At 37.1% G+C, this 12,398-nt stretch overlaps 2 protein-coding genes across 7 annotated transcripts in view; one reads left to right on the plus strand and one right to left on the minus strand.

Annotated features, from left to right (window-relative positions):
* The window catches only part of LOC148947943 (uncharacterized), an 85,832-nt gene that overhangs the window by 45,293 nt on the left and 28,141 nt on the right, over positions 1-12,398 (plus strand). The window lies entirely within an intron of this gene.
* Positions 2,364-3,110, minus strand: LOC148947944 (protein CFDP2-like). Its single transcript, XM_089096046.1, has one exon. The coding sequence runs from the start codon at positions 3,108-3,110 to the stop codon at positions 2,364-2,366; it is 747 nt and encodes a 248-aa protein (XP_088952172.1).

Consider the following 12,398-nt stretch of genomic DNA (forward strand, 5'->3'; position numbering starts at 1 on the left):
AAAGTAAAATTTTTGAAAATTGCGAGTTTGGAGGGGAAGGGGGATTTCAAAAACATCTTCCCATAATATAATTTGTCCTCTGAAGTCGATTCTGATATTTGTAGAGCTCTATCTATTAGTGCTTTAGAAATATTTAAAAAGCTTATAAAGTAGAATTTTGAAAAAATTTGATTTTGGGTCAAAGGGGAATTTCACAGACATGCTCCCATGACATAATTTGTCCTATGAAGTTAATTTAAATTTTTGTAGCGTTATATGTCTTAGAACTTTAGATATATTTAAAAAGCTTCTAAAGTAGAACTTTGGAAAATTTTGAGTTTGGGGGGAAGGCGGATTTAAAAAACATATTACCATGACATAAATTGTCCTCTAAAGTCGATTCTGAGGTTTGTAGCGCTCTATGTCTTACTTCCTTTTTTTTACTTTTGGCGGGAACCAGACGATGAACTGTCCTGCCCGTCACCAAAGGATCTTGGGATGACTTCCGACGACCACTTGGACCTGTCGGCTGCAGCTTCTCCGGCGATCTTCAGCCTGTGTTTGTCCCGTCTCCGACCGTGTCTCTTGAATCCTCCCCACGGTTCCAGGTCCTCCTTGAATTTTTGCCTAAGGTTCTTCTTTTGTCCTCTTGGTGTACGTTTCCAGGAGGGAGCTGGTTAGCAGATAAGGACGTCTCGACATATCGTCTCGGGACGGCAGAATGTGAGGGCGAGGTGCTTCAGTCGATGTCTTTTAATGATAAGCGATAGCTCTTCTGATTGGCCACAGCGACTCCTTACTTCACTATTGGAAATCCTGTCCCATATCTTAATGCGGAGGATGTAACGAAGGCAGCGGTGGTCAAACATGTCTAAAGTTCTTGCATCTTCAGTCTTGATCAGTCATATCTCGCAAGCATACAGTAGTGCTATTCGAACAGTTTCAACATAGATTCTGACTGTTGTTTTGGTTGAGATCTCCTGTCTCGTCCAGAGTGCTTTTTTCAGACTAGTAAAGACTCCCCAGGCTTTTGCTATTCGGGAAGAGATATCCCTTTCAGCTCCGCCATCTGCTGTTATGATAGAGCCAAGATACTTGAATTCTTCAAAGCTTTCTATTGGCTCACCGTCGAGGGTAACTTGGCAAGGAGCAGGTTGGTTGAGAGCCAATACTTTAGTCTTTGCGCCGCTGATGGCCAGTCCGATGCGCTTTGAGACCTCATAGGTATCGTCGATCATGCCTTGTAAGTTGTCGGCGGTAGTTTCCAGCTCAGCAACGTCGTCTGCGAAGTCCAGATCTGTCAGGGGCTGGAGGAAACCAGCTATTTGTCCGAAGACTATAACGCTGTGGTTTCTCATTGCATTATACATGATCCAGTCTATCGCGTAGTTGAATAATATAGGCGAAAGGGGGCATCCCTGCTTTACCCCAAACTCCACTGGAAACTTAGGGGTGTCATTGTCGGAAACACGAACGCAAGTCTCAGTGTCCTTATACGCACTTCGGAGTATCTCAATGATCTCCTGTGGCGCACCGTCTTCAGCCATAATTCTCCATAGCTCCTCTCTGATGAGAGAGTCGAAGGTAGCTGCAGAGTCAATAAAGGCGATGAGAAGGGGTAGATGAAACCTGCTGAACTGCTGAAGGATGAGGCGAATCGTCAATATCTGTTCTGGACAGCCTCTGCCTGGTCTGAAGCCTGCTTGTTCAGGACGGGTTAACTTGTCACGTGCGTCTTTGAATCGATTCAAAAGAATGACGCAGAAGATCTTCATGGCATGGTCGATCAGGGAGATACCTCTATAGTTTCTGCAAATGGCCTTATCTCCTTTTTTGTATAGCGGAACGAGGACTGATACTTTCCTGTCTTTTGGGAAGGTCTTCGTCGTCCACACGTGGACAAACAGGTCGGTTAGGCGGCATAGTAGAGTTGGTGAGGCCTTGAATATTTCAGAAGGGATCCCATCCTCTCCAGGAGTTTTATTGTTTTTCATGCACTTCAGCGCTTTTTGTACGTCCGCAATACTTGGCAGATCGAGGCTTATTGCGTAGGGCTCTCTATCAGCACTCAAGAAGTCAGGTTGATCACACGGGGGTTTGACAGGGTTTAGTAGCACACAAAAATGCTCTCCCAAGCGTTCCATGCGTCCTTCTTCTGTTCGGATGAGTTCTTCTGACTTATTTTGCAGTGTGTCAACCGCTACAGGAGCTTTTCCTGTCACTTCTTTAAGGAGTTTGAACATTTTCCTGCTGTTGCGGCTCCTAGATGCTTGTTCCAACTCATTCGCGAGATCTGACCAGTACTGTTCTCTGTCCCGTTTCAGTGACTGTTTAACTGCTTTGCGGGCTACTTTTAAGGGTTCTTTTGCACGTCCCACGAGGGTTCACTTCTTCTCAACTAGTTCTATGGTGTGGTCAGAGATCCAGGCTTGCCGTTTTCGTTTTGTGTGGCCAAGCACCTCCTCTGCTACGTCCTGTGTCGCAATTTTTATCTGTGCCCATTCTTCATCGACGAGTGAGAGACGATTCAAGACTTCGAACCGGTTGCTTAGCTTTAACTCGAAGTCGGCTTTGATTTCCGGGCATCTTAGTTTCGAAACATCGAAGTGCTTCCCTGCCTTATGTTGCGTCTGTCTACTAAGGGGGTGACGGACTTTGCAAGTGAGGAGATAGTGGTCGGATCCATTTAAAGATCCTGTATCTGCTCCTCTGTATACCCGGGCATCTGTGCAGGAGCTCCTCCATCTTCTGCTGACTAAGATGTGGTTAATCTGGGCTGTTGTTAAATCGTCGTTTGAATACCATGTTACAAGGTTGAGTCTCTTGTGCTCAAAGAGAGTGTTTGTGACGCAAAGGTTGTTGTATCTGGCTAGCTGTAAGAGCCTTTCTCCATTGATACATCGGTTACCAATAGTGTGGCGGCCAATAACTGCTGCTATGTCGGGGTCTACTCTGCCAAGCCGGGCGTTCCAGTCTCCAGCTACAAAGAGTATGTCACGCCTTGGTGTCTTGTCGATGATTCTTTGTAGGTCATAATAAAAGGCATCTTTGACCGCGTCACTACTGTCCCTTATCGGAGCGTACACGGCGATTATGGTTATGTGGCTAATGTGGCCTCTCAGTCTGATCATGGCGATCCTTGGTGACAATGACTCCCAAAAGGTGACGCATTGTGCAGTATGACCATCTATTAGGAATCCAATTCCTTACTGGCCGGAACCATCATTGGGACCCGAGTTATAGAACTGGAATGCGTCAGATTCGGAAACAGTCAACTCTCCGGACAGAACATCATTAAGTCTCGTTTCTGACAGACAACAAACGTTGATTTTATACTTCTGCAGCTCCCTTGCAAGGAGCAGTTGCGTGGATTCCAGCTTGCAGCTGCGAACATTCCACGCACCAATATTCAGATGTTTTCTTGATCGGGCGGCTTGCATACTTGTCGGGCCAGGCACCACCCTGACCTGGTCCGCGTCGGCTACCGTGAACGCCGTAATAGTAGTATCTTTCTGCATTTGATCTTCAATATCCATTGGTGTTTCATAGGAATTGACTTGACCGAAGGCTCCCCAGACCCTTGGTACCCCGTTGGATTAGCCATTCTATTTGTCGGGTTAGGCTACTAATAGAATGTTACACCACTCCACCACTGTGAGGTGCAACTTAGGGCTCTCCTCCCGGCTCGCTAGGGACGGGGGCGTGAATCCTCGCTCCGAGGCCCCAACCATAGCTTGGGAGCACTCGTGCTTATCAGGCCCTGATTCCCACCTAGGAGGTCGGGAGGTTGGAGTGGTCTAGCTCTATGTCTGAGCGCTTCACAAATATTAAAAAAAGCTACTAAAGTAAAATTTTTGAAAATTTTGAGTTTGGGGCAAAGGGGGATTTCAAAAACATCTTCCCAAAATATAATTTGTCCTCTGAAGTTGATTCTGATATTTGTAGCGCTCTATCTAGCCTACTAGTGCTTTAGAAATAATTAAAAAGCTTCTAAAGTAGAATTTTGGAAAATTTTGAGTTTTTGGGGGAAGGGGAATTTCAAAAACATCTTCCCATGACATAAATTGTCCTCTAAAGTCGATTCTGATGTTTGTAGCGCTCTATGTCTTAGCGCTTTACAAATATTTTAAAAAGCTTCTGAAGTAGAATTTAGGAAAATTTTGAGTTTGGGGAGAAGGGGGATTTCAAAAACATATTCCCATGATATAAATTGTCCTCTAAAGTCGATTCTGATATTTGTAGCGCTCTATGTCTAAGCGCTTTACAAATATTTAAAAAAGCTTCTAAAGTAGAATTTTGGAAAATTTTGAGTTTGGGAGGAAGGGGGATTTCAAGAACATCTTCCCATAACATAATTTGTCCCCTAAAGTCGATTCTGATATTTGTTGCGCTCTATGTCTTAGTGCTTTAGAAATATTTAAAAAAGCTTCTGAAGTAGAATTTTGGAAAATTTTCAGTTTGGGGGGAAGGGGGATTTCAAGAACATCTTCCCATAACATAATTTGTCCTCTAAAGTTGATTCTGATGTTTGTAACGCTCTATGTCTTAGCGCTTTAGAAATATTTAAAAAATCTTCTAAAGTAAAATATTGGAAAATTTTGAGTTTAGGGGAAGGGGGATTTGAAAAACGTCTTCCCATAACATAATATGTCCTCTAAAGTTGATTCTGATGTTTGTAACGCTCTATGTCTTAGCGCTTTAGAAGTTTTTAAAAAAGCTTCTAAAGTAGAAGTTTGGAAAATTTTGAGTTTAGGGCAAAGGGGGATTTCAAAAACATCTTCCCATGACATAAATTGTCCTCTACAGTTGATTCTGATGTTTGTAGCACTCTATGTCTTAGCACTTTACAGATATTTGTTTGTAGCGCTCTATGTCTTAGCGCTTTACAAATATTTAAAAAAGCTTCTAAAGTAAAACTTTCGAACATTTTGAGTTTGGCGGGAAGGAGGATTTCAAAAACATCTTCCGATTACATACATTGTCCTCTAAAGTCGATTTCAGGTTTGTAGCGCTCTGTCTTAGCACGTTAGAAATGTTTAAAAAAGCTTCCAAAGTAAAATTTTGAGTTTGGGGCAAAGGGGGATTTCAAAAACATCTTCCCAAAATATAATTTGTCCTCTGAAGTCGATTCTGATACTTGTAGTGCTCTATCTATTAGTGGTTTAGAAATATTTAAAAAGGTTCTGAAGTAGAATTTTGGAAAATTTTGAGTTTTGGTGGAAAGGGGATTTTACGAATATCTTCCCATAACATAATTTGTCCTCCAAAGTTGATTCTGATGTTTATAACGCTCTATGTCTTAGTGCTTTAGAAATATTTAAAAAATCTTCTAAAGTAAAATATTGGAAAATTTTGAGTTTGTTGGTAAGGGGGTTTCAAAAACATCTTCCCATGAGATATATTGTCCTCTAAAGTCGGTTCTGATGTTTGTAGCGCTCTATGTCCTAGCGCTTTACAAATATTTAAAAAAGCTTCTGAAGTAGAATTATGGAAAATTTTGAGTTTGGGGCAAAGGGGGATTTCAAAAACATCTTCCCATGACATAAATTGTCCTCTAAAGTCGATTCTGATGTTTGTAGCGCTCTATGTCTTAGCGCTTTACAAATATTTAAAAAAAACTTCTAGAGTACAATTTTGAGTTTGGGGGAAGGGGATTTCAAATACATCTTCGCATGACATAAATTGTCCTCTAAAGTCGATTCTGATGTTTGTAGCGCTCTATGTCTTAGCGCTTTACAAATATTTAAAAAAGCTTCTTAAGTAGAATTTTGGAAATTTTTGAGTTTGGGGGGAAGGGGGATTTCAAAAACATCTTCCCATGACATAAATTGTCCTCTAAAGTCGATTCTGATGTTTGTAGCGCTCTTTGTCTTAGTTTTTTACAAATATTTAAAAAGCTTCTTAAGTAGAATTTTGGAAAATTTTGAGTTTGGGGGGAAGGGGGATTTCAAGAACATCTTCCCATAACATAATTTTCCCTCTAAAGTTGATTTTGATGTTTGTAACGCTCTATGTCTTAGCGCTTTAGAAATATTTAAAAAAGCTTTTAAAGTAAAATTTTGGAAAATTTTTAGTTTAGGTCAAAGGGGGATTTCAAAAACATCTTCCCATGACATAAATTGTGCTCTAAATTCGATTCTGATGTTTTTATCGCTCTATGTCTTAGCGCTTTAGAAATATTTAAAAAAGCTTCTAAAGTAGAATTTTGGAAAATTTTGAGTTTGGGGCAAAGGGGGATTTCAAAAACATTTTGTCATAACATGATTTGTTATCTAAAGTCGATTCTGATGTTTGTAGCGCTCTATGTCTTAGCGCTTTAGAAATATTTAAAAAAACTTCTAAAGTAAAATTTTGGAAAAATTTAAGTTTGGGGGGAAGGGGGATTTCAAAAACATCTCCCCATAATATAAATTATACTCTAAAGTCGATTCTGATACTTGTAGCGCTCTATCTATTAGTGCTTCAGAAATATTTAAAAAAGCTTCTAAAGTAGAATTTTGGAAAATTTGAGTTTGGGGGGAAGGGGGATTTGAAGAACATCTTCCCATAACATAATTTGTCTTCTAAAGTTGATTCTGATATTTGTAGCGCTCTATGTCTTAGCGCTTTAGAAATATTTAAAAAACCTTATAAAGTAGAATTTTGGAAAATTTTGATTTTGGGTCAAAGGGGGATTTCAAAGACATCTTCCCATGACATAAATTGTCCTCTAAAGTTGATTCTGATGTTTGTAGTGCTCTATGTCTTAGCACTTTACAAATATTTAAAAAAGCGTCTGAAGTAGAATTTTGGAATATTTTGAGTTTGTGGGGAAGACGGATTTCAAAAACATCTTCCCATGACATAAATTGTCCTCTAAAGTCGATTCAGATGTGTGTGGCGCTCTATATCTTAGTGCTTTGCAAATTTTTAAAAAGACCTTCTGAAGTAGAATTTTGGAAAATTTTGAGTTTGGGGGGAAGGAGGATTTCAAAAACATCTTCCCATTACATAAATTGTCCTCTAAAGTCGATTCTGATGTTTGTAGCGCTCTATGTCTTATCGCTTTAAAAATATTAAAAAAATCTACTTAATTAGAATTTTGGAAAATTTTTAGTTTGGCGGGAAGGAGGATTTAAAAAAAAACTTCCGATGACATAAATTGTCCTTTAAAGTAGATTCTGATGTTTGTAGCGCTCTACGTCTTAGCACTTTACAAATATATAAAAATGCTACCAAAGTAAAATTTTGGAAAATTTTGAGTTTGGGGCAAAGGGGATTTCAAAAACATCTTCCCAAAATATAATTTGTCCTCTGAAGTCGATTCTGATACTTGTAGGGCTCTATCTATTAGTGCTTTAGAAATATTTAAAAAAGCTTTTGAATTAGAATTTTGGTATATTTTGAGTTTGGGGGAAGGGGGATTTGAAGAACATCTTTCCATAACATAATTTGTCTTCTAAAGTTGATTCTGATATTTGTAGCGCTCTATGTCTAAGCGCTTTAGGAATATTTAAAAAATCTTCTAAAGTAAAATATTGGAAAATTTTGAGTTTGTTGGTAAGGGGATTTCAAAAACATCTTCCCATGACATAAATTGTCCTCTAAAGTCGATTCTGATGTTTGTAGCGCTCTTTGTCTTAGTGCTTTACAAATATTTAAAAAAAAACTTCTGAAGTAGAATTTTGAGTTTGGGGGAAGGGGGATTTCAAATACATCTTCCCATGACATAATTTTTCCTCTAAAGTTGATTTTGATGTTTGTAACGCTCTTTAGAAATATTTAAAAAATTCTCTAAAGTAAAATATTGGAAAATTTTGAGTTTGGGGGGAAGGGGGATAAAAACATCTTCACATGACATAATTTGTCCTCTGAAGTCGATTCTGATACTTGTAGCGCTCTATCTATTAGTGCTTTAGAAATATTTAAAAAGCTTCTAAAGTAGAATTTTGGAAAATTTTGAGTTTGGGGGAAAGGGATTTGAAGAACATCTTTCCATAACATAATTTGTCTTCTAAAGTTGATTCTGATATTTGTAGCGCTCTATGTCTTAGCGCTTTAGGAATATTTAAAAAAGCTTCTAAAGTAGAGTTTTGGAAAATTTTGAGTTTGGGGCAAAGGGGGATTTCAAAAGCATCTTCCCATGACATGAATTGTCCTCTAAAGTTGATTCTTATGTTTGTAGCGCTCTATGTCTTAGCACTTTACAAATATTTAAAAAAGCTTCTGAAGTAGAATTTTGAGTTTGGGGGGAAGGGGGATTTCAAAAACATCTTCCCATGAAATAAATTGTCCTCTAAAGTCGATTCTGATGTTTGTAGCGCTCTATGTCTTAGCGCTTTACAAGTATTTAAAAAGCTTCTGAAGTAGAATTTTGGAAAATTTTGAGTTTGGGGAAAAGGGGGATTTCAAAAACATCTTCCCATGACATAAATTGTCCTCTAAAGTCGATTCTGATGTTTGTAGCCCTCTATGTCTTAGCGCTTTACAAATATTTAAAAAAGCTTCTAAAGTAGAATTTTGTAAAATTTTGAGTTTGGGGGGAAGGAGGATTTCAAAAACATCTTCCGATGACATAAATTGTCCTCTAAAGTCGATTCTGATGTTTGTAGCGCTCTATGTCTTAGCGCTTTACAAATATTTAAAAAAGCTACTAAAGTAAATTTTTGAAAATTTTGAGTTTGGGGCAAAGTGGGATTTCAAAAACATCTTCCCAAAATACAATTTGACCTCTGAAGTCGATTCTGATATTTGTAGCGCCCTATCTATTAGTGCTTTAGAAATATTTAAAAAGCTTTTAAAGTAGAATTTTGGTATATTTTGAGTTTGGGGGAAGGGGGATTTGAAGAACATCTTTCCATAACATAATTTGTCTTCTAAAGTTGATTCTGATATTTGTAGCGCTCTATGTCTAAGCGCTTTAGGAATATTTAAAAAATCTTCTAAAGTAAAATATTGGAAAATTTTGAGTTTGTTGGTAAGGGGATTTCAAAAACTTCTTCCCATGACATGAATTGTCCTCTAAAGTCGATTCTGATGTTTGTAGCACTCTATGTCTTAGCGCTTTAGAAATATTTAAAAAAGCTTCTAAAGTAGAATTTTGGAAAATTTTGAGTTTGGGGCAAAGGGGGATTTCAAAAACATCTTCCCATGACATAATTTGTTATCTAAAGTTGATTCTGATGTTTGTAGCGCTCTATGTCTTAGCGCTTAAGAAATATTAAAAAAATCTTCTAAAGTAAAATATTGGAAAATTTTGAGTTTGGGGGGAAGGGGGATATAAACATCTTCTCATGACATAATTTGTCCTCTGAAGTCGATTCTGATACTTGTAGCGCGCTATATATTAGTGCTTTATAAATATATAAAAATCTTCTAAAGTAGAATTTTGGAAAATGTTGAGTTTGGGGGAAGGGGGATTTCAAGAACATCTTCCCATAACATAATTTGTCTTCTAAAGTTGATTCTGATATTTGTAGCGCTCTATGTCTTAGCGCTTTAGGAATATTTAAAAAAGCTTCTAAAGTAAAGTTTTGGAAAATTTTGAGTTTGGGGCAAAGAGGGATTTCAAAAGCATCTTCCCATGACATGAATTGTCCTCTAAAGTTGATTCTTATGTTCGTAGTGCTCTATGTCTTAGCACTTTATAAATATTTAAAAAAGCTTCTGAAGTAGAATTTTGAGTTTGGGGGGAAGGGGGATTTCAAAAACATCTTCCCATGACATAAATTGTCCTCTAAAGTCGATTCTGATGTTTGTAGCCCTCTGTGTCTTAGCGCTTTGCAAATATTTAAAAAGCTTCTAAAGTAGAATTTTGGAAAATTTTGAAATTGGGGAAAAGGGGGATTTCAAAAATATCTTCCCATTACATAATTGTCCTCTAAAGTTGATTCTGATGTTTGTAGTGCTCTATATCTGAGTGCTTTACAAATATTTAAAAAGCTACTAAAGTTTTGGAAAATTTTGAGTTTGGGGCAAAGGGGGATTTCAAAAACATCTTCCCAAAATATAATTTGTCCCCTGAAGTCAATTCTGATAGTTGAAGTGCTCTATCTAGCCTCTTAGTGCTTTAGAAATATTTAAAAAGCTTCTAAAGTAGAATCTTGGAAAATTTTGAGTTTTGGGGAAGGGGGATTTCACGAACATCTTCCCATTACATACTTTGTCCTCTAAAGTTGATTCTGATGTTTGTAACGCTCTATGTCTTAGCGCTTTAGAAATATCTAAAAAATCTTCTAAAGTAAAATATTGGAAAATTTTGAGTTTGTTGGTAAGGGGGTTTCAAAAACGTCTTCCCATAACAAAATATGTCCTCTAAAGTAGATTATGATGTTTGTAACGCTCTATATCTTAGCGCTTTAGAAGTATTTAAAAAAGCTTCTAGCGTAAAAGTTTGGAAAATTTTGAGTTTAGGGGGAAGGGGGATTTCAAAAACATATTCCCATGACAATTTGTCCTCTTTAGTAGATTCTGATATTTGTAGTGCTATATGTCTTAGCTCTTTAGAAATATTTAAAAAAGCTTCTAAAGTAGAATTTTGGAAAATTTTGAGTTTGGGGCAAAGTGGGATTTCAAAAACATCTTCCCATAACATAATTTGTTATCTAAAGTCGATTCTGATGTTTGTAGCACTCTATGTCTTAGCGCTTTAGAAATATTTAAAAAATCTTCTAAAGTAAAATTTTGGAAAATTTTAAGTTTGGGGGGAAGGGGGATTTCAAAAACATCTTCCCATAACATAATTTGTCCTCTAAAGTTGATTCTGATGTTTGTAACGCTCTATGTCTTAGCGCTTTAGAAATATTTAAAGTTGATGCTGATGTTTGTAGCGCTCTATGTATTAGCGCTTTACAAATATTTAAAAAAGCTTCTGAAGTAAAATTTTGAGTTTGGGGGGAAGGGGGATTTCAAAAACATCTTCCCATGACATAAATTGTCCTCTAAAGTCAATTCTGATGTTTGTAGCGCTCTATGTCTTAGCGCTTTACAAATATTAAAAAAAGCTTCTTAAGTAGAATTTTGGAAAATTTTGAGTTTGGGGGGAAGGAGGATTTCAAAAACATCTTCCCATGACATAAATTGTCCTTTAAAGTCGATTCTGATGTTTGTAGCGCTCTATGTCTTAGCGCTTTACAAATATTTAAAAAAGCTTCTAAAGTAAAATTTTGGAAAATTTTGAGTTTGGGGCAAAGTGGGATTTCAAAAACATCTTCCCAAAATATAATTTGTCCCCTGAAGTCGATTCTGATACTTGTAGCGCTCTATCTAGCCTATTAGTGCTTTAGAAATAATTAAAAAGCTTCTAAAGTAGAATTTTGGAAAATTTTGAGTTTGGGGGGATTTCAAGAACATCTTCCCATACCATAATTTGTCCTGTAAAGTTGAGTCTGGTGTTTGTAACGCTCTATGTCTTAGCACTTTACAAATATTTAAAAAATCTTCTAAACTGTAATTTTGGACAGTTTTGAATTTAGGTCGAAAGGGGATTTCAAAAACATCTTCCCATAAAATAACTTGCTTCGAAAGTCGATTCTGATATTTGTAGTGGTCTATGTCTTAGCGCTTTAGAAATATTTAGAAAGCTTCTAAAGTAGAATTTTGGAAAATTTTGAGTTTGGGGCAAAGGGGGATTTCAAAAACCTCTTCCCGTGATATAACGTGTCCTCTGAAGTTGATTCTGATGTTTTTAGCACTCTATCTTTTAGTGGAAGGTGGAAGGGGGATTTCAAAAACATCTTCCGATGACATAATTTGTCCTTTAAAAACAATTTGGTTATTTTTACTTGTCTATCTCTTGTCAAATTCTTTCCCTAATTAATAAAGTTTAAATGTCTATCACAACAGAGTTGTTAGGCACCTGCATGCTACCCTTAAGGGGTTATGATAAGCAAAGTTGTGACATCACAACAAACCCGGTTTCATTATACCATAACCAAAGTCAGCGTGGGAAGAAAATTAAATGATAATTAATGGAAATAGGATTTTTGAATATATTTTAATAAACAAGGTTAAAAGCTGAAGTTGTGTAAGGTAAGCAGTGATTTATAATTATGATAGTAATATAGGATGAAATATGTGCTAAAACAACTAGCAATGTGCAGTAATTACCATTATATAGAGGGGGGATGAGTGGAGGTAGGTACTTCAAAGTACCTTCCCAGGACATACCTTAGCATGTAGATCCATCCCTGAAAGTTTCAACTATGGGGGGGGTGTGTGTGTTTTGCATCACTATAGGGGGGATATACCATAGAAACTGGACAGTTAAGGCAGGCCTTTGCTGAATAAAATGGCTATCTCAAAATTTTGTTTGATATGCTAGGAAAACAGTAAATTTGTAGGTGGCACAATAATTTAGCTAGGATGAAAGTGAATACTTCATTTGATGCCCTTTTTTATATTCTTTCATAATTCAATAATCCCTTTTGTCACAAATTGCA

This window comes from Artemia sp. Qi Xiang Cuo, chromosome 10 (assembly GCF_049724085.1).
Source record: "Artemia sp. Qi Xiang Cuo chromosome 10, ASM4972408v1, whole genome shotgun sequence".
NCBI classification, from domain to species: domain Eukaryota; kingdom Metazoa; phylum Arthropoda; class Branchiopoda; order Anostraca; family Artemiidae; genus Artemia; species Artemia sp. Qi Xiang Cuo.